Genomic DNA, 22,847 nt, shown 5'->3' with positions numbered 1-22,847 from the left:
TATGTGTGTGGTTTGGGTATTTGCATATGTGCTATGGTGTAAGGGGATGCATTTGAGGGGCTGTAAAAAGCAGCAATAAGCAACCAAGAAAGACTCTTCATCTCTTTCCTGAACATCTTTTAAAACTAAGGAGACCTTCACTCCTTCAGATAACTGTTTATCTGCCTCTGGGAGCTGGAAAGAGATGATCTTTCAAATTTCCATCCTCCCCCTTGCAAACCATAAAATTTGTCTAAAGGCAAAATGATAAAGGAAAAAAAAGGAAAGGGATCAAGTGGGTCTGGAAACTGAAAGCTGGAAAAAATGTTTAAAAGAGGTGAAAATTAGGTCAAGAGGATACACGCTGAGAGGAAAGGAACGAGAAGCCACTGAATGAAGAAAAGAAAAAGGCAGATACAGAAGGACCCAACAGGGAAAAAAACACAAGGGAAAATCCCCTTGACTTGGAACGGGTGTTTCCTGCCCTGAACGTAGAAGGAATTCTGACTTTGAGAAGAAAAATGCCTGTCAGCAAGGCCCTGTAGACAAGGAGGGAAGACGAGGCTGGAATGACTCATGTCTCAGTCCAGGGGAAACTGAAGACAGAACTGAGTGTGTCCCATGAAAGGCAGGCACCTGAGGAGATCAGGGGAAGAAGAAAGGCTCTCAGATTTCAGTCCTCACCTGGCTCCAAAGAGAGCAGGGCTGACAGGGACCAAGTCTGTGCTGCCCCAAAGGCAGGGAGACCCTGAAAGAAAGGGCATTCCAATGTCTTCTTGACCAAATGCAGCAAGGGATCCCCTCTGCCCATGTCACAATTCCATGATTGCCATTTCTCTGTTCTTTAGGAATGAGATGAGCACAAACACCTCCATGGTGGCTGACTTCATCCTTGTTGGCTTCTCCCACCTGGTCAACCTCCAGGGCTTGCTCTTCTCTGTCTTCCTCGCCATCTACCTGCTCACCGTGGCAGGCAACCTCCTCATAGTGGTGCTGGTCTCCACAGATGCTGCTCTCCAGACCCCCATGTACTTCTTCCTTCGAATGCTCTCAGCACTGGAGATCGGCTACACATCTGTTACTGTGCCCCTGTTGCTTCACCACCTGCTCACAGGCCGGTGCCACATCCCTCACTCTGGCTGTGCTCTCCAGATGTTCTTCTTCCTTTTCTTTGGTGCCACAGAGTGTTGTCTCCTGGCAGCCATGGCCTATGACCGCTATGCAGCCATCTGCAAACCTCTTCATTACCCACTTTTGCTGAGCCACCGGGTGTGTCTACAGCTAGCAGGAATGTCGTGGGCCTGTGGAGCGATGGTGGGCCTGGGCCACACCGCCTTCATCTTCTCCTTGCCCTTTTGTGGCCCCAATGCCATTCCACACTTCTTCTGTGAGATCCAGCCTATCCTGCAGCTGGTGTGTGGAGACACCTCACTCAACGAGCTTCAGATTATCCTGGCTGCTGCCCTCATCATCCTTTGCCCCTTCGGCCTCATCCTGGGCTCCTACGGGCATATCCTGGCTACAATCTTCCGGATGTCATCTGCTGCTGGCCGCAGCAAGGCCTTCTCCACCTGCTCCTCCCACCTGGTTGTGGTCTCCCTCTTCTATGGCACTGCCATCTTCATCTATATCCGCCCTAAAGCCAGCTATGATCCAGCCACGGACCCTCTGCTGTCCCTCTTCTATGCTGTGGTCACCCCCATCCTTAATCCCATCATCTATAGTCTGCGGAACACCGATGTCAAGGCTGCCCTAAGGAGAACCCTCCAGAAAATGAGGCCTGCAAACACTTGACAAGGGGGTGATGATGGTGACTGTCCCTCCCACTCAGCCCCCCATCACCAAGGATCAAAGGGAAGAAGGCATGGTCCTCACCTGAGGGGGGCCAGCCTGTGAAGAAGACAGAGTTACCTTGGAAAATGGAGCCAAACCACTCATTAGACCCCCATGACACACACACACACACACAACTCTGCCTTCTGTTGTAGGAACAGGAAACCCAAGATGGATTTCCTGTACAAGCCGAGCAAGTTGACAACTAAAGGACACATTACAAAATGTCATCTCCACCAGACCATCAAGGTAATGAAACTTTCAGGCACAGTACTAGTTCTTTTTTTTTTTTTTAAGGTTTTATTTATTTATTTAGTTAGTTAGTTAGTTACTTAGTTAGTTAGTTAGTTAGTTAGTTTTTTGAGAAAGAGAGAGACAGAGAGCACAAGCAGGGTGAGGAGCAGAGGGAGAGGGATAAGCAGACTCCATGCTGAGTGCAGAGCTCACCATAGGCCTGGATCCCATGACCCTGAGAGCATGACCTGAGCCAAAATCAAGAGTCAGATGCTTAACCAACTGAGCCACCCAGGCCCCCAAGGTACTGATTCTTTTTTTTTTTTTTTAAGATTTTATTTATTTATTCATGAGAGACAGAGAGAGAGAGAGACAGAGAGAGAGAGAGAGAGAGAGAGAGAAGCAGGCTCCCAAGGAGCAGGGAGCCCGATGTGGGACTCGATCCCAGGACCCTGGGATCATGACCTGAGCCGAAGGCAGACGCTTAACCATCTGAGCCACCCAGGTGCCCCAAGGTATTGATTCTTAAAGGGACTTGACATTTCTGTGTCCTAGGTCAGGCATTCGTTTTCCTTTTGTGGCACTGCTGCTCAGTACATTAGCACACACAATCACACCTAACTAAATCCATCGACAGGCAGAAAGCAACGTCCTTAGGAAGTGAAGAGAGATGAGGAAAGTTTCAATGAAGGTAAATTCTTGTGGGAATCAGAATGAGCCAGTGGTTAGGAAAGAAGATTTTAATGTCAGACCTTCAGTCAAGTCTTGATTCTTCCAACTGATACATTATGTGACTGCAAGAGAGAGATATCATCTCCCTGAGCCTCAATTTCTCTACTCATAAAGTTGAGACAATAATAAACTTTATTTCTTTGGAGTTTTGCAAGTATTTATAGACTCATAAATTACCACGTTTACTATCCGGCTAGATAAATGTTTTTATGACAGAGTCAAACAGCTGGGCACAGAGGATGATATCCACCCCACTCTGGGTGCATTTGTTGGAGGAGAGAAAGATATTCTTAGAATGGCACTGGCACTGGGAGCCAAAGGACCCAAAGGAAGATGGAGGAAGAGACTCCCCACACTGCAGCTATCGACACTAACCCCACAGCCAAGCACAGACAAACCAAAGACCAGCAGGACTTACTAGAGAGCAAGTATAAGGGCAAAGTGCAGGAGCATCCGTGCACACAAGAAAAAGACAGTAGATGAGCTGAGTTAATCAAAAAAGGAGTCTCAGAGGGACAAGGATTCATTAATAATTTTGCCCAGAGGCTTCCTGTGTGGCTGTGGAGATAATGCTGATTCTCAGGACACTGTCAGAGAACAATGCAAATATTCACAGCACTGAGGCAAGGAGACAATAAACCCTTACTCCTTCCCCTCTACCATACAGAGGAGCAGGGTGGTCCTCTCCAGAGGCATGTGAACAGTCTGGCTCCTTCATTTTCTTTCTTTCTTTTTTTTTTTAAATTCAGTTAGCCAACATATATTATATCATTAGTTTCAGATGTAGTGTTCAATGATTTCATCACTTGAGAATAACACTAATAGTCAGTGCTCATCACATCACATGCCTTCCTTACTGCCCATCACCAGTTACCCCATCCCCAAACCCACGTCCCTTTCCACGACCCTGTTTGTTTCCCAGAGTCAAGAGGCTCTCATGGTTTGTCTCCCTCTCTGATTTATTCCCATTCAGTTTTCCCTCCATTCCCCTATGACCTTCTGCCCCATTTCTTATATTCCACATATGAGTGAAAACACATGATAGTTGTTTTTCTCTGACTGACTTATTTCATGTAGCATAATACCATCCAGTTCCATCCATGTCAATATAAATGGTAGGTATTCATCTATTCTGATGGCTGAATAATATCCATTGTATATACATAACATATCTTCTTTATCCATTCATCTGTTGAAGGACATCTCAGCTCCTACAGGTTGGACATTGTGGACATTGGATATTGTGGACATTGCTGCTATGAATATTGGGGTGCAGGTGCCCCTTCTTTTCACTACATATGAATCTTTGGGGTAAATACCTACTAGTGCAATTGCTGGGTCCTAGGGTGGCTCTAATTTCAACTTCTTGAGGAACCTCCATACTGTTTTCCAGAGTGGACATACCAGCTTGCATTCCCACCAACAGTGTAAGAGGGTTACACTTTCTCAACATCCTTACCAACATTTGTTGTTTCTTGCCTTGTTAATCTTTGCCATTCTAACTGGTGTGAGGTGGTATCTCATTGTGGTTTTGATTTGTATTTCCCTGATGCCAAATGACGTTGAGCATTTTTTTCATGTCTCTGTTAGCCATTTCTATGTTTTCTTTGGAGAAATGTCTGTTCATGTCTTCTGCCCGTTTATTGATTGCATTATTTGTTTTTTGGGATACCAGCCCTTTATCTGTAATATCATTTGCAAAAATTTCCCATTCCGTGGGTTGCCTCTTATTTTGTTGAATGTTTCCTTTGCTGTGCAGAAGGTTTTTATCTTGATGAAGTCTCAAAAGTTCATTTTTGCTTTTGTTTTCCTTGCCTTTAGATACCTATCTTTCAAAAACTTGCTGTGGTGGAGATCAAAGAGGGTGCTCCCTGTGTTCTCCTCTAGGATTTTGATGGATTCCTGTCTCGCATTGAGGTCTTTCATCCATTTTGAGTTTATTTTTGTGTGTGGTGTAAGAAAATGGTCCCGTTTCATTCTTCTGCATGTGTCTTTCCAATTTTCCCAGCATCATTTGTTGAAGAGACTGTCTTTTTTCCATTGGATATTCTTCCCTGATTTGTTGAAGATTAGTTGACCATAGAGTTGAGGGTCCATTTCTGGGTTTTCTATCCTGTTCCATTGAACCATGTGCCTGTTTTTGTGCCAATACCATGCTGTCTTGATGATCACAGCTTTGTAATATAGCTTGAAGTTAGACAACGTGACGCCCCCAGCTTTGGTTTTCTTTTTCAACATTCCCCCTGGGTATTTGGGGTCTTTTCTGATTACATACAAATTTTAGGATTGTTTGTCTCAGCTCCTTGAAAAATGTCAATGGTATTTTAATAGGGATGGCATTGAAAGTGTGGATTGCTCTGGGCGGGATAGACATTTTAACAATGTATATTCTTCTAATCCATGAGCATGGAATATTTTCCCATCCTTCTCCATTTCTTTCGTAAGTGTTCTGTAGTTTTTAGAGTATAGATCCTTAACTTTGTGTCTTCCTTCTCCATTTCTTTCATAAGTGTTCTGTAGTTTTTAGAGTATAGATCCTTAACCTCTTTGGTTAGGTTTATTCCTAGGTATCTTAAGGTTTTTGGTGCTATTGTAAATTGAACTGATTCCTTAATTTCTCTTTCTTCAGTTACATTGTTAGTATAAGAAATGCAACTGATTTCTGTGCATTGATTTTTTATCCTGTCATGTTGATGAGTTGCTGTATGAGTTCTGGTAATTTGGGGGTGGAGTCTTTGTGGATTTCCACATAAAATATTATATCATCTGTGAAGAGAGAGAGTTTGACTTGTTTTTGCCGATTTGAATGGCTTTTATTTCTTTTTGTTTTCTAATTGCTGAGGTTCGGACTTCTAGTACTATGTTGAACAAAAGTAGTTAAGAGTGCGCATCCCTGTCATGTTCCTGACCTTAAGGGAAAAGCTCTCATTTTTTCCCCATTGAGAATGATATTCACTGTGGGCTTTTCATAAATGGCTTTTATGATATTGAGGTATGTTCCCTCTATCCTTACACTTTGAAGACTTTTAATCAGGAAAGGATGCTGTATTTTGTCAAATGCTTTTCTGCAGCAATTGAGAGAATCATATGGTTCTTGTCTTTTCTTTTATTAATGTGATCTATCACGTTGATTGATTTTCGAAAATTGAACCACCCTTGCATCCCAGAAATAAATCCCACCTGATCATGGTGAATAATCCTTTTAATGTAATGTTGGATCCTATTGACTAGGATCTTGTTGAGTATTTTGGCATCCATGTTCATCAGGGATATTGGTCTATAATTCTTCTTTTTGGTGAGGTCTTTCTCTGGTTTTTGGATCAAGGTAATGCTTCACAGAATGAGTTTGGAAGTTTTCTTTCCATTCTATTTTTGAAACAGCCTCAGTAGAATAAGTATTATTTCTTCTTTAAATGTTGGTAGAATTTCCCTGGGAAGTCATCTGGACCTGGACTCTTGTTTGTTTGGAGATTTTTGATTACTGCTTCAATTTCCTTGCTGGTTGGGTCTGTTCAGATTTTCTACTCCTGTTTCAGTCTTGGTAGTTTATAAGTTTCCAGGAATGCCTCCATTTCTTCCAGATTGCCTAATTTGTTGACATATAGTTTCTCATAATATGTTCTTAAAATTGTCTGTATTACTTTGGTGTTGGTTGTGATCTCTTCTTTCATTCAAGATTTTATTTATTTGGGTCCTTTCTCTTTTCTTCTGGATAAGTCTGGCCAGAGGTTTATCGGTCTTATTAATTCTTTCAAAGAACTAGCTTCTAGCTTTGATGATCTGTCCTATTGTTCTGGTTCCTCTCATTGATTTCTGCTCTAATCTTTATTATTTCTCTTCTCCTCTAGGTTTAAGCTTTACTTGTTTTTCTTTCTCCAGCTCCTTTAGGTGTAAGGTTAGCTTGTCTATTTGATATTTTTCTAATTTTTTTGAGAGAGGCTTGTATTGCAATGTACTTCCCTTTTAGGACCACATTTGCTGTATCCCATAGGTTTTAAAGTGATGTGCTTTCATTCTCATTTGTTCCCATGAATTTTTTAGATTCTTCTTTAATTTCCTGGTTGACCCATTCATTCTTTACTAGGATGCTCTTTAACCTCCAAGTGTTTGAGTTCCTTCTAAATTTCCTCTTGTGATTGAGTTCAAGTTTCAAAGCATTGTGGTCTGGAAGGATGCAGGGAATAATCCCAATCTCTTGCTATCAGTTGAGACCTGATTTGTGACCCAGTATGCAGTCTATTCTGGAGAAGGTTCCTTGTGCACTTGAGAAGAATGAGTATTCTGTTGTTTTAGGGTGGAATGTTCTGTATATATCTACAAAGTCCATCTGGTCTAGTATGTCATTCAAAGCCCTTGTTTCTTTTTGATCTTCTGCTTAAATGATCTGTCCATTGCTGTGAGTGGAGTTTTGAAGTCTCCAACTATTAATGTATCATTATCAATGCATTTCTAAACTTTGGTTATTAATTCATTGATATAATTGGCTGCTTCCATGTAGGGGGCATAAGTATTTATAATTGTTAGACCTTCTTGTTGGATAGACCCTTTAAGAATGATATAGTGTCCCTCTTCATCTCTTAATTAAACCAAACCAATAATACAAGCATTGCTACTCCAGCTTTCTCTTGAGGTCCATTAGCGGGGTAAAGTGTTGTCCACCCCCTCAGTTTCAGTCTGGAGGTGTCTTTAGGCCTAAAATGAATCTCTTGTAGGCAGCATATGGATGGGTCCTGCTTTTTTATCCAATCTGAAACCCTGTGTCTTTTCATGGGAGCATTCAGCCCATTTACATTCAGAGTAACTATTGAAAGATATGAATTTAGTGCCACTGTATTGCCTATAAAGTCCCTGTTTCTGTAGCTTGTCTCTCTTTCTTTCTGATCTATGTTATTCTTGGGCTCTTTCTTTGCTTAAAGGATCCCCCTTGCAGAGCTGGCTTGGTGGGCTTGGTGGGCACATGTTCTTTCAGTCTCTGTCTGTCCTGGAAGTTCTTTATCCCGCTTCCATTCTGAATGACAGCCTTGCTGGATAAAGAATTCTTGGCTGCATGTTCTTCTCATTTAGTACCATCAGTATGTCTTGCCAGAACTTTCTGGCTTGCCAGGTCTCTGTGGATAGGTCTGATGTTAGTCTGATGTTCCTCCATCTGTAGGTCAGGAGCTTCTTGTCTCAAGCTGCTCTCAGGATTCTCTCTTTCCCTCTAAAATTTGCAAGCCTCAGTATAATATGTCAGGGTGTTGATCTTTTTTTTTTTTTTTTTTTTTGAGAGGGGTCCTCTCTGCCTCTTGGACATGAATGTGTGTTTCCTTCCCCAGATTAGGGAAGTTTTCAGCTATGATTTGCTTAACTATACCTCTGGCCTGCTCTCTTTCTCCACCCTCAGGCACCCCAATAATTCTTACTGGTAGATTTCATGGCATCTTTATTTTCTCAAAGCCTTTCTTCATAGGCTGTTAGTAATTTTTCTCTCTTTTCTTCAACTTCCCCCCTTTCCCTTAGCCTGTCTTCTAGATCACTTACTCTCTCTTCTGTCTCATTCACCCTAGCTGTTAGAGCATTCAATTTAGACTGCATCTCAGTTATAGCATTTTTACATTCGACCTGATTAGATCTCATTTCTGTACTAAGAGATTCTCTAGTGTCCTTTAGGCTTTTTACAATCCAAGCTAATAACTTTATAATTGTTATCCTGAATTCCATCTCTGACATCTTACTTATATCCATATCAAATAGATCTCTGGCAGAGATTACTACCTCTGCTTCTTTTTTTTTTTCTGCTTCTTTCTTTTGTTGTGAATTCCTCCTTCTAGTCATTTTGCCCAGAGATGAATTGGTGAGTGAGTGAGCAGAATCAAAAATAACCACGACCCAAGCAAAATACACATCAGATAAATCCAAAACAGTTAGAAACCAAAACATAAAAGCAAAGCAAAACGAAACAGAAAAAGAAAAAAGGGGGTGGGAGAGAATATAATTTCATAAGGTGGACAAAGCAGGGTGATCCACTTGTTCCTGAGTGGATATTGGTTTGTGTGTTAGAAGTCATTAAATCCCAAAATTGCAAAAAAAGCAAAACTTACATGTAAACAAAAATAAAATTGAATAGAATGAAAAAAGGCCAAAAATGAAGCATATATCTATAAAACGTAGATGTAAGAAATAAAAGTTAAAAGCAACATAAAAACAAAGAGTTGATAAAATAAGTAACTAGTTGAAATGGGAAAATAGAAAAAAAGAAATAGAAAATTTTAGACTGAAAGATAAATGAATCATGAGGAAAAAAACCTTCAAGTTCTATATACTATTTTCCCCTAGCACTGGAGTTTTACAGTCTTGTGGGATCTGTAAACTAGTGCACCTGTTCTTCCCATTGGTCTTCTGGGGGAGGGGCCTGCTGTGCTGTTTCTCAGGTGTCTTTGCCTGGGCAGAGTTGCACCACCCCTTGCTGGGGGGCTGGGCTCAGTGTAAGCTGGTCCTCTGTGTGGCTTTTCTTCCCTGAAAGCTTTCCACACCTCTTTAGATGATCAGAATTAAAATGGTCATGCCCCAATCTCCATCCCCAGAGCTGAAAGATCGCAGTCCCCCCTCTTCAGTAAGCCCTCTGGGACAAATAGTCTTCACTTTTGTGTGTGTCAAACTCTGCAGGAGTCTGTAGTACGTGTCCACAACAATCCTCATGGGGGGAGTCCAAAGGTCCTGAATCACTGCCCTTTGTAGTGCCCTGGAGCTGAAAGCAGTCACAGCTCCTGCATGTACCTACACCACCACTCCCGGGGGACAGCTAAGTGTCACCTTACTGTCCTCTATAGGGCCACTGCCTTGAAAGATGTTGTCTGGTCCTGGGTGTACCTTTTCCACCCCTCCCTGGAGATGGCAGATGGCCCATGCTTTCCTGTACTTTCAGGGTGCTCAGGCAAAAAGCAGTCACCCAATCAGCCTGGCTAGCAGTTTATGGTGACCAAGCTGAGAGTCCCCTCCTGGGCTCACTGACTGTAACCAGTTTTCTCACTCCGCTGCTTGGGCACTCTACTGGCTCAGGCACCCTCATTCCTTCTGTGACTCCTGGGATCCTGAGACCACACTGAACCACCTAGAATTCTGCCCTTTTCATCCTCCTGAGCCCCTTTCAGGCATGGAAGTCTCTCCTTGGAGCAGATATCTAAGGGTTCTGATTTTGCCCTCTGGGGCTATATCACTTTCCTGTACCTGGCTTAGGGAGGCTCCCTCCCCCCTCTGTTTATCTCTTCACAGATGACATGATACTTTATGTGAACCCAGTTATAGTCAGGAGGCCCAGGAGGAGGCTCTCAGCTCAGTTCACCATAAACTGTGAACCACAGGATGATCTGGCCACCACTCTCTGTATGGGGGTCCTGCAAAGGACATAAATGCAGTGACCCTCTGCCTTCCCCCAGGAGGGGCAACATGGGAATGCACACAATTGTGCAACAGTTCTCATGTGGTGGCCCTGCAAAGGACAGAAGCATAGAGACTTTCCACTTTCCCCCAGGAGGATTGGTATGGGTGCACACTGCAGGAGTCTCCAGTTTGGCACACACAAAAGTGAAAACCGCTTCCCTGAGGGTTTTTTTATGTTCAGTTAACCAGCATATAGTACATTGTAAGTTTTTGTTGTAGTGTTCAGTGATTCATTAGTTGCATATAACACCCAGTGCTCATCCCAACATGGTTTACTAAAGAAAGGTGACTGTGAACTTTCAGCTCCCGGGCTGGAGATCAGGCACATCCATTTTTATTTTCATCCTCCAAATAGGCAAGGAAAGCCTTCAGGGAACAAAAGCCACATAGAGCAACCAGAAGCTGCTCACTCTAAGCTTGGCCACCTGGCAAGGGACGGTACACTCCGTCCAGACAAAGATACCTGATAATCAGCACAGCAGGACCCTCCCTGAGAAGACCAGCTGAAACAATAGGTGAACACCCAGTTAACAGAGCACAGAAAACTGCAAATCTCCAGGGATAAGTGGAAATAGTATCTAGAATTTGAGGTTTTTTTCTCATGATCATTTATCTTTCAGTTTTAGTTTTTCCTTTTCTTCTTTCTTTTTTTCTTTTTCAACTAGTTTCTTATTTTATCAACTCTTTCTTTTAAGTCATTTTTTAACTTTCATCTTTTACATTTATATTTAATAGATAAATTCTTCATTTTTGGCCTTTTTTCACTCTATTCAATTTTATTTTTGTATATATATATATTTGCTTCCCTTACAATTTTGGAATTTAGTGTCTTCTAACATGTAGACCAAAATACATTCAGAACCAAGTGGATCACCCTCTTTTGATGACCTGGGAGATTATATCCACCCCCCCCTTTTTTTTTCTTTTTCTATTCTTTTTTGGTTTCTGACCTCTTCAAATCTGTCTGGTGTATATTGCTTGGGTCATGGTTGATATTATTAATTTGGTTGTCTCATTCATCCATTCTTCTCTGGGCAAAATGACTAGAAGGAGGAATTCACAACAAAAGAAAGAACCAGAGGTAATACAATCAGCCACAGATCTAATCCATATGGATATAAGTAAAATGTCAGAGATGGAATTCAGGATAACAATTATAAAGTTACTAGCTGGGATTTTTAAAAGCATAAAAGACACTAGAGAATCTCTTAGTGCAGAAATGAAATCTAATCAGGCTGAAATAAAAAATGCTTTAACTGAGATGCAGTCTAAATTGGATGCTCTAACAGTTAGGGTGTATGAGGCAGAAGAGAGAATAAGTGACATAGAAGACAAGTTGGTGGAAAGGAGAGAAAAATGACAAACGGACCACAAGGGGAGGCTTTGAGAAATCAGCAATACCATAAAACAAAACAATAATAGAATTATTGGGGTCCCCAAGGAAGAAGGAAGAGAGAGTGGGCCAGAAGGTATATTTGAGCAAATCATAGCTGAGAACTTCTCAACTCTGAGTAAGGAAACAGGCATTCAAGTTGAAGAGGTAGAGAAGACACCTTTCCAAATCAATAAAAATAGATCAACACCCCCATGTATAATAGTGAAGTTTGCAAATTTCAGAGATAAAGAGAAAATCCTGAAAGCAGCTCAAAACAAGGGGTTCTTAACCTACAAGGGTAGAAACATTAGGCTGTAGCCGACATATCCACAACCTCACTGGCCAGAAAGGGCTAGTGATATATTCAGGGTACTACATGAGAAAAACATGCAGCCAAGAATAGTTTATCCAGCAAGTCTGTCATCAGAATGGAAGGGGAGATAAAGAGCTTCCAGGACAAACAGAAACTAAAAGAATATGTGACCCTTAAACCAGCCCTGCAAGAAATATTAAAGGGTATTGTGTAAGCAAAGAGAGAGCCCAAGAGTCACATAGATGAGAAAGAAACAGAGACAATCTACAGAAAAAAAGGGATTTTAGAGGCAATATGATGGCATGAAATTCATATCTTTCAATAGTTATTCAGAATATAAATGGGCTAATTGCTCTAATCAAAAAACAAAGGATATCACAATGGATAAAAAAACAAAACCCATGAATACACTGTCTACAAGAGACTCATTTTAGACCCAATGACACCTCCAGATTTAAAGTGAGGGTGGAGAACCATGTATCTTGCTAATTGACATCAAAAGAAAGCTGGGGTAGCAATACTTATATCAGACAAATTAGATTTTAAACCAAAGACTGTAATAAGGGATGAAGAAGGACACTATATCATACTTAAAGGGTCTATCCAAAAGAAGATCAAAAAATTATAAATATTTGTCTCTTGGGAACAGCCAATTATATCAACCAATTAATAATCAGAGTGAAGAAACACATTAATAATAATAGAATAATAGTAGGGCTTCAACACCTCATTCACAGCAAAGGAGAGATAATCTAAGCAGCAGATCAACAAGGAAACAAGGGCTTTGAATGACAGACTGGACCAGACAACAAAAAGAAATAAAAGGCATTCAAATTGGCAAAACAAGTCAAACTCTCACTCTTCCCAGATGACAAGATACTTTATGTGGAAAACCCAAAAGACTCCACTCCAAAATTGCTAGAACTCATACAGCAATTCAGCAATTTGGCAGGATACAAAATCAATGCACAGAAATCAGTTGCTTTTCTATACACAAACAAGGAGGCTGAAGAAAGAGAAATTAAGGAATGGATCCCATTTACAATAGCACCAAAAATCATAAGATAGCTCGGAATAAACCTAACCAAAGAGGTTAAGGATCTATACTCTAAAAACTACAGAACACTTAGGAAAGAAATGGAGGAAGACACAAAGAGATGGAAAAATATTCCATGTTCATGGAGTAGAAGAATAAACATCATTAAAATGTCTATGCTACCCAGAGCAATCTACACATTCAATGCCATCCCTATAGAAATACCACTGACAATTTCCACAGAGCTGGAACAAATAATCCTAAAATTTGTATGGAACCAGAAAAGCCCCCGAATACCCAGAGAAATGTTGAAAAAGAAAACCAAAGCTGGGGGCATCACGTTGCCTAACTTCAATCTATATTACAAAGCTGTGATCATCAAGACAGCATGGTATTGGCACAAAAACAGACATATAGATCAATGGAACAGAATAGAGAGCCCAGAAATAGGCCCTCAATTCTATGGTCAACTAATCTTCAACAAAGCAGGAAAGAATATCCAATGGAAAAAAGACAGGCTCTTCAATAAATGGTGCTGGGAAAACTGGACAGCCACATGCAGAAGAATGAAACTGGACCATTTCCTTACACCACACACAAAAATAAACTCAAAATGGATGAAACACTTCAATGTGAGACAGGAAGCCATCAAAATCCTATAGGAGAACACAGGCAGTAACCTCTTAGACCTCGGCTGCAACAACTTCTTTCAAGACAGGTCTCCAAAGGCAAGGGAAATAAAAGCAAAAATGAGCTATTGGGACTTCCTCAAGATAAAAAGCTTCTGCACAGCAAAGGAAGCAGTCAACAAAACTAAGAGGCAACCCACAGAATGAGAGAAGATATTTGCAAATGACATTACAGATAAAGGGCTGCTTTCCAAGATCTATAAATAACTTCTCAAACTCAACACCCAAAAACACAAAGAATCCAGTCAAGAAATGGGCAGAAGACATGAACAGACCTTTCTCCAAAGAAGACATCCAAATGGCTAACAGACACATGAAAAATGCTCCACACCACTAGCCATCAGGGAAATCCAAATCAAAACCACAGTGAGATAGCACTTTATACCAGTTAAAATGGCAAAATTAATAAGACAGGAAATAACAAGTGTTGGTGAGGATGTGGAGAAAGGGGAACCTTCTTACACTGTTGGTGGGAACGCAAGTTGGTACAGCCACTCTGGAAAACGGTATGGAGGTTCCTCAAAAAGTTAAAAATAGAGCTACCCTACAACCCAGCAATTGCACTACTGGGTATTTACCCCAAAGATACAAATGTAGTGAAAAGAAGGGGCATGTGCACCCCAATGTTCATAGCAACAATACCCACAATAGCAAAACTATAGATGGAGCTGAGATGTCCTTCAACAGATGAATGGATAAAGAAGATGTAGTTCATATATACAATGGAATATTACTCAGCCATCAGAAAGAATGAATACCTACCATTTACATCGACGTGGATGGAACTGGAGGGTATTATGCTAAGTGAAATAAGTCAATCAGAGAAAGACAATTATCATATGGTTTCACTCATATGTGGAATATAGGAAACAGCACAGAGGACCATAAGGGAAGGGAGGGAAAAATAAAATAAGATGAAAACCATGAGAGACTATTAACTCTAGGAAACAAACTGAAGGTTGCTGGATGGGAGGTGGCTGGGGGGATGGAGTAACTGGGTGTTAGGCCTGTGATGTGATGAGCACCTGGTGTTATACCCAACTGATGAATTATTGAACTCTACTTCTGAAAATTATGATGTACTATATGTTGGCTAATTGATTTAAATTAAAAAGAAATAAAAATGGATTCAAAAAGTGAAAAAAAATAAATTAAAAAAAAAAAGAATTAGGACAGGCAGTCCTGGGAGAGGGGCTGAGCCAGGGACAAAGCAGAGGCAGCCACAAGAAGGGGTGGCGGCAAAAGCCGATGACAAGAGGGTCAGAACTGGATGACGTTGCCAGACCTCAAACCTCTCCCACAGACAAGGGCTGTCTGCCCCGTTTTCATACTGACCCTGAGTGTCACTGAGGTTATCCAGCTGCTCATGGTCCCTCATTCCCAGAAGGAAACCCTAAACCACTTAAATGCTAGGAGTACAAGTGATGGGGAGGAAGCCCGGTGCTGCCTCTGGTCTCCACACTGCCAGGGACACACCACCCTCAAGGGCCTTTCCCTCCAGAATGTTCCCCTCCTTGCCCTGGGGGACTCTTCTCTGGACAATTCCACACAGGTGCTAATTATGTGCATGGCGCATGGATTCCCCAGGGCCCCATCCTCTCTTCTCAATAACAGGGAAAGTGGATTCCCCCGCTTCCTCTCCAGGGAGCGGCTCATCATCAACATCCCTACTCAACAACTGCTGTGCCCTCTAGAATCAGGAAGCCTATTTCCGCGGCCAGCAGCAGCTCCTGTGGACCTGCTACCAGCCCAAGACTCAAGTCCTTGCCTAGTCTAGACCCTGGTGCAGGGCTCTCCAGGAACAGACACCGCCCCTCTGCCCAAACCTCAGTGCTTCTCAGACTGGGCTGGCTTCTTTGCCAAAGACATTGTATTCGTTCCTCTGCTGACAAGCGAGGGGGCTCCAACCCCCAAGGGAAGGACCTGGCTCTGATCTCAGGCACCCATTCTCGAAATCAACAGTCATGCCCTTAGCTCTGTCTTTCACCCCTCCCACTGCCATTTCAAACTCTGAGCATCCAGAGTAGAAACAACAGACCAATTGAAGGGCTGAATATCAGTGTCAGAGACTCGGACATGAAGGTAGGAAAATGGTCTTACAGATGCGGGGCATATTCTAGAATACCGAATGAGGTTTGGGGACACATCCTAGAATATTTTTACAACAGATTTGCCTTCTGGATGCTTCGGGGGAATTACGGGGGGACGTGTATGTGTATGTATGTGTCTGAGTAAGTATTTGGGAATGCGTGCCTCCATGGAGTACAGGTATTGTTTGTGTGATTTTATTATTGTGTGCCTGTGTTCAGGGTTTGGCGTGTTTGGAGGGGAACTGTTCAGGGCTCGCCTGGCTGAGCGGGTGTGTGTCTACGTGATCACAGAATTAGAAAATTGGACTTTTTAGAATAACACCTCTAGCACCATTGGGCCATAAGCCTGAATGTCAGCTCTTGCCTGTGTTCATCTCCAGGATGACCCCAATGCTCTACAGTTATCTAGAGAGCAAGATCAGGATTTGTACGTACATTATCCTCCACAGCCTCTGGCATAGCAGAGCTGGCTTAAATGTATATACATATATATAAAGCAAGGTTCTGGGAATTAGTGAGATTTGGGTTGAGATCCTGATAAGCACTTACAAACAGTGTGACCTTGGGCAAGTTATTTAACCTCAACTGCCCGCCTATAGTCTTAAAATAGGAGTATTGCCTCACTTTCAGGTGACTAAAGACCAGAGTTAATAAATGAAAGGAGACAAACTCACACACTGGTTCTGCCACTAACTGGTGTAGGAGCTCTCTGCAAACCTCCCCTGATGTGTGAAATAGGGATGATAAGACTGAGCATTTACTAAACACCTACTCTGTGCCAGGCACTGTTCCAAGAGCTTTCTGTGCTTAACCCACTTAACCAATTCCACTTTCAAGTGAGGGAACTGAGCCACAGAGAGGTTAAGCCACATGCCCAGGGTTGTTCAGCTGGGAAATGGCAGCACCAAGGCGAACTCACGCAGTCTGACGTCCCAGCCCTTGTTCTCAGTCACACCATGAACACCTGTTCTGCTTAATGAGCATAAACTGAACCATATAAGCATGATGTTCTCTGGGGGGAAAAGAGATTTTCCTGAAAAATAAAAAAATAAGGGATTATGATTTTATTTTTTTTTAAGATTTTATTTATTTGACAGAAAGAGACACAGCGAGAGAGGGAACACAAGCAGGGGGAGTGGGAGAGCGAGAAGCAGGCTTCCTGCCGAGCAGGGAGCCCGATGTGGGGCTCGATCCCAGGACCCTGAGATCATGACCTGAGCTGAAGGCAGACGCTTAATGACTGAGCCACCCAGGCACCCAGGGGGTTATGATTTTTAAACTCAGAATAGTGAATATGAAGTTTATCTGTTTCCTGATACCTGCCAGGAAAGGTGAAGTACCGATTTCACTGTAATATTTAGTCATCACATCAACCATATGGTTTCTGTACCATTAGGAAATGTGACTCAGCATCACTCTTCCAGGGTAAAAGGCTTCTGTGTCGGGTCCCCTTTTAATTCAAATGACAAATACTCTTTTTGCAATGAGAGCTGGGGGATAATCCAGGAGCCCTGGAGGTTATCTAATTCAGACGACTCCTCTTACACATGGAAACACAGAGGCAAAGGGAAATGCAGTTACTTCTCCATATCAAATAATCCACCTGGCCAAAGGCAGTTATACTAGGTGGGACCCAGGGCTCCTGGCTTCTAGCTTGGTGTTCTGCCAGACGACTGTGGGTTTCAAGGCCCGTAGATCATGACCATCACACCAGGGAGAAGCAGGAGGGGCATGGACATTGGTGGCGCCTAGAAGAGAGATTCCCCACAGATTGACACTCAGTAGTCAGCTAATGGTTGTATTCACAGAAGTAGAGCCCCTGAAACAAAGAAGGTGATATAGTTCTAAGCTACCAAGTGTTGGTTCTACCAAGCCTAGGGTATTACACTTATTCTTAGGCACTACACACTTTAGAAGAAGGGGAGGGAAGCTCAGGGGGAAATCTGTCTTCAAAAATATGAAGGACTGTTCTTTGGGAGGAAGATCAGATTTCTACTCTGGCCCCCAGGAGTACCATCAGAACCCGGGAAGCAGCCGAAAAGGCACTGATATGGAAAGGAAACAAGCCTGACCACGAGCCGCACAGGGCCACTCACTAGCTGTGACCTTGGGCAATCTCCCCTTTCCGAATCTAAGTTTGTTCTTCTACAAAGTGGAGATTCTTTCTCCCCCAAAGGGCCTGCTGAATACATCAGCTAAGCTATGCGAAGGTAGTGCTAGCTTCCCAAAGTCAGGGCTCAGGTCTGTAAATGAGATAGCGAGGTGCGCTCGCATCCTGCCCCCTCGCTCCATCCAGTTCCCCGCCCGCCACGCCCCGGGCTCCCGGGCTCCCCTTCGCTTGCAGGGGCAAAGTCACCCTTTCCCTCTGCGTCCTTGCAGACACTCGGAGTTTCCTCCCGCAGGCCGACCACAGCGCCGAGGGGCGCTTCCTCCTGCCGGGTTTCTCCGACTGGCCCGCGCTGCAGCCCGTCCTCCTCGCCCGCGTCCTGCTCTGCTACCTCCTGAGCCTGGCGGGCAGCTCGACCCTCACGCTGCTGGCCGTGCGCGACCCGAGCCTGCACACACCCACGTGCTACCTCCTGTGCCACCTGGCGCTGGTGGACGCGGGCTTCACCACGAGCGTGGCGCCCGCGCTGCTGGCCAGCCTGTGCGGCGCCGAGCTGCGGCTGCAGCGCGCGGGCTGCCCGCCCAGCTGTGCACATGGCCTGCGCTGGGCTCGGTGGAGCGCCCGCCGCCGGCGGTGATGGCGCTGGACCGCGCGGCCGCCGTGCGCCACCCGCTGGCTGGGCGGCCCGGCCACCTCAGCTGGCAGAGCGCGCTGCTGGCCGCGCGGCCGCTCTGCACACCCCACCGGCGGGACCGCTGCTGCCGCGGGCCTGCGGTGGCGGCCGCGGTGCCACCGAGCGCCGGGGGCTCGCTGCGCGCGCGGTCCCCTGCTGCTGCCCGCCGCCGTCCTCCTGGCCTCGTGTGGCGCCGTGGCCCGCGCCATCTGGGGCCTGCGGTCCCGGGCGGCCGCAGGAAAGCGGTGGGCACGCGTGGGCCGCACCTGACCGCCGTCTGCCTCTTCTGTGGCTCGGCCATGGACACCTGCCTACAGCCCACGCGCCGCCACGACCGGGCGCGGGGCAAGTTCGTTTCGCTCTTCTACACCGTGGTCACCCCGGCCCCCAACCCGCTCACCTGCACCCTCAGGAACGAGGAAGTGAAGGGGGCAGCCAGGAAGCTCCTGGGGAGTCTGGGGAGAGGGCAGGCTGGACGGTGAGTGCGGGAGGGTGGGGGGGGGGTAGGGAAGAAAGTGTTAGCCCAGGGCCCACGGATGGGAGTGCCCATTGGGAAGGCAGTTAGCCTTAGCGTGCCCATTTCCGTGTGAGAATCTGCAAGATTTGTCCTCAGGGAGTCCAAGGTCACTGGGGAGGTCCCATCCTCTGCTCAGGAAATGTTCCTGTGCTTGAGGGCAAATCCCTCTACCCTCGCTATGTACAGGTTCAGGGAGGGGGAAGTGGCCTTCAGGCTTTCTCCTAAGCTGATGAAGAGAGAAGGCATGATTTCGAGAGGACCTTCCCCATCCTCAGGGCGTACTGTGACCACTCCTGAAGGGTCCATATGCTGGTAAGATCATGTATGACAGGACAGTTAACGTTCACTCTCTCCCAGTCTGATGGCACACATCATGAAGACCCCATGGTGTCTAGCTTCAGGAGTCCGCCAAATTAACAGAGAAATCAGGGACTCTACTCTGCAGCAGACCCCATCCAAAAAAAAGGAGCCACAGTTGCTCATCTCAGGAAATCAGTCCAACCTAATGCCCACCTAGCCAGGTCACTAGTGCCACCAAGAGCACTGGACCCCAAAGTGTAACAAGGAACTCCCCTAAGTGGGGCTTGTGTTAAGCTAGGGATCTCCTCTGCACAAGGTGGTTAAGAACAGAAGGGACTAGACATGTCTTAGATGGTGAGGAAAATGTGTTCCTGACCAGGCATGAGACCCAAGAGGGACAGTGAGACAGAGGAGTGAGTAAGGCGAGGAAGATGGAGGAAGGGACCCAAGTTCCCCAGAGAGGAGCAGACACCAGGGGTGCAGGAGGCAGACAGGAAAGAGCTCTGTCAGCCAGAACCTGGGCAGAGCCTTGGGAGTCAACCAGAGACCAACCCAAAGCCCCCACCCAAATGATGCCCCCACCCCTAGAGAAGACCTGCTAGACCCTAACACAGGCAGGACAGAGACTGCTCAACAACCACACCTCCCCCAAGGAGTCCCCACTGGAGAACAAAATCTCTGAGTCCCCAGGGAAGGTATCTTTCCAAGTCCACCATCATCCCCAGAAATAAGAACAGTTGAATTCAGTGTGGGGCGTAGAGCATAAGATGGCACACTGTGCCAGGATTCATTTCATACCAAACAACTTTAAATAAGGACCAAGAAGGTAGTTTAGTTGAATTTCTAAAGTCTTTGTTAATTAGATTATAATCATATCAGAGAAATTAACTCACTTCAATATAAATCATTTCACTGTTCTCTATAAGCAGAAATTCAATTTGATTCAACATACTGAGTGATATTACAGATGAAATATATCGGTGTAAACACAGAAATTAGGGGAACATGGATCCCAGTGTAAAACTTGCTATCTTGTTGGACAGAAGAAGAAATAGGAATTTTTCTAAAAATCAGAGGGAACCAGGAAAGGATTAAATTGCAAGCTGGCTTTGATGCTATCTCTCCTGTGCCTTAAAATGTTATTTTCTGTTTTCAGTAATATACACAATCCAGCCACCTCATCAATTATGTTAGATCAAAAAATCATGGAGTTAGAAAGTTCTCTGCAGTCTTCCACCCCACTTCACCCCTAATTTTCTCTATTTATCTTTCTCGTTAATTTGGGGAAATCATCAAAGGATGTGGGTGGATTAAGAGCTAACAGTAAGCTCTTTTGCTCCTAATATCACCCATTCCTGGCAGGCTCACCCCCCAATGCAGTGGGCTGTCAGGAAGAGTAAATTGCCCCCTCTGATGCCATAATCTGCCATGGTCTTCCCATCTTCCAGCCTCTTGCCATTGCAAGTCACAATCTGTTTCTCAGGCATGGTAGCAGTCTTGGTCTCTATCATCTGTTTCACCTGGGCCACTGAGCTGGACCTTCGCACCTGGAGGAGGTGCCTCTGCCCCTCATCACCTGACTCCACCAGAAACAAGGGCAGCTCCTCATCACTGGGCTTCACCACCTTCAGAGTGAGGTGGATGGTCGTCTCCTTGTCAATGCCGTAAGATGACAGCTTCCTCTGGGGCTTTAGAGTCTTGGAGCCCATCAAAAGGACCTGGTCTTGCACGGGAACCTTGGTCTTAGCCCGGATGTGTTCATTGATCTTCTTCACTCTGTCATTCACGTTAGCAGTGAAGGTCATTGATGTCCCTTCCTCAGAATAGACCTTCACCTGGACAATGAAGGCCAAGAGACCTCAAATCAAGATGCCTGGAATTCCTGCCATCTTTTACATCACTGTCCCCTCCTTGCCCAGCCCCACCCTCCCTGCCTGCTTGGTCCTCCAGCTCCTTTACAAAAGTTGTGTCCCTCCCTTTCTTGGAACTTCTCTTTGGGAATTTCAAGCTTATAACACAGGAAAATCAGTCTTATTGCTTTACAACCATACCTCTCATTCATCCTAATGTCATTAATGATTTCCCACGTTATTTGCCTGCCTCCTATCTGGATAAAGTTTGTCAAATGTCAACACTAAATACAATTACAAAGCATCCCAAATTATATACCAGGCACTAAAAACAACTCCTAAAGAGAATTCCCAAGACTTGTCAGCCTCATGGGATGCTCACACACTGCTCTCCATGACTACTTTAGAAGGAAACCCTGGCCAGGACACATATTCTCTGTACTCCTGGTTTCTTTCTTAATGTCCCATGGCCTTGTAATAACTCACACATTACAGTGACACTGTGTTCAGTGTGACTTGTTCCCTGGACTTCCTGTGTTTTTACATCTACCTATTGCAGAATATGATCTCCTCCTGTTGCTAGACCAGGGCCTCACTCACAGAAGGTTGGGCCAGACCTAAGTCTTCCTTCCATAGTCTGAAGCTGGGCAAGCTCACCTCCATGTTGTCACTGAAAAGCCTGGGAGGACTTCCCTCATGCTCCATTCAAAACCATCTTCCCAGTTGGACATCACAGACATTTCCTCACTGGACCGATGCCCCTCAGTGCTAAGGACCACTTTGATGCCAGCCCATCTATAGTGCACATACTCTTAATAGGCTCCTGTATCAGGTCATTAACAGCTTAGAGTAAATGAGTTTTGTGTGCCTCTCTTTTGGGAGGAGAAGGAAGTTGAAGAGCCAAGGTACCTCTAATCAGAAGAAGGAAAAAGGGCTCCAGACAATATTCCCATAGTTTCAAATCCAGCCCTGTGATTATGAAGCCCACTCCCACTTCCCACCATCCTCCCCTAACAGTGGCCAGTCGGGTCTGACACACAAGAGCATTCAGGAGCCAAATGAGCTGCTTCTATTCCCAGAATCTTCCTTCAGCTTCGGTAGCTATCAGAGCCTGTCTCATCCCCTGCAGGATGCCTTCCCAGCCACTCTGCCCCCACATCCCTCATAGACTTGCTCCCCATCCCTTGGAGGTGTTTTTTCTCTCCCCATCCCCACTTTCAAGCCCCAACTTACACAGAGGCAGGAAGCACTGGATGCCATGTTTACAATCAAGGGAGCAGACAAAGGAGGCTGAGGAAAAGGACTTGCATCCAGCTTATATAAGAGCTGAGCTGGAAATCCCCTGCCTGAACCACTGTGCCTGTGTCCTTTGTTTTCATGATATCATAAATTTTCTTTCACTTTCACTAGGGCAGAGTCAATAAACCAAGAATACTCTCTGATCAAACACATTCCTCTGTTCAGAACTTCCCCAGTTAACAACCCACCACTACCAGTCCTGACTTATGACTGCCCAGCCTGGGGCCCTGGGCCCTCACCCACTTCAAGACCTTTACTATCTGATGGTCATCTCTTGCTGCTTTCGAGAACCTGCCCCATGCCATCACTCAGGGGCCTTCCTGAGAGCAAGGGTGCCCAGGAGAGGATGTAGGAGTACGTGAGGAGTGATGTGACCGTGAGCAGACAGTTCACACCAGCCC

At 44.8% G+C, this 22,847-nt stretch overlaps 2 protein-coding genes and 1 pseudogene across 2 annotated transcripts; 2 read left to right on the top strand and 1 right to left on the bottom strand.

Annotated features, from left to right (window-relative positions):
* Positions 1-511: 511 nt before the first annotated feature.
* Positions 512-1,773, top strand: LOC117999726 (olfactory receptor 10C1). Its single transcript, XM_034989072.1, has one exon. The coding sequence runs from the start codon at positions 802-804 to the stop codon at positions 1,771-1,773; it is 972 nt and encodes a 323-aa protein (XP_034844963.1). The 5' UTR covers positions 512-801.
* Positions 1,774-1,983: 210 nt separating this feature from the next.
* LOC117999724 lies at positions 1,984-18,962 on the top strand (annotated as a pseudogene).
* A 1,165-nt stretch (positions 18,963-20,127) lies between these two features.
* On the bottom strand, positions 20,128-22,820 carry UBD (ubiquitin D). Its single transcript, XM_034989049.1, has 2 exons — positions 22,381-22,820; positions 20,128-21,132 (listed from the first exon to the last, which is right to left on the bottom strand). Exons 1-2 carry the CDS (start codon positions 22,405-22,407, stop codon positions 20,662-20,664), a joined length of 498 nt encoding a protein of 165 aa, XP_034844940.1. The 5' UTR covers positions 22,408-22,820; the 3' UTR covers positions 20,128-20,661.
* Positions 22,821-22,847: the final 27 nt, after the last annotated feature.

This window comes from Mirounga leonina, unplaced genomic scaffold (assembly GCF_011800145.1).
Source record: "Mirounga leonina isolate KUSES-001 unplaced genomic scaffold, KU_Mleo_1.0 Mir_460, whole genome shotgun sequence".
NCBI classification, from domain to species: Eukaryota; Metazoa; Chordata; class Mammalia; order Carnivora; family Phocidae; genus Mirounga; species Mirounga leonina.
Note: the sequence above shows the minus strand (reverse complement) of the source record. Positions and strands in the feature narration are given on the sequence as shown.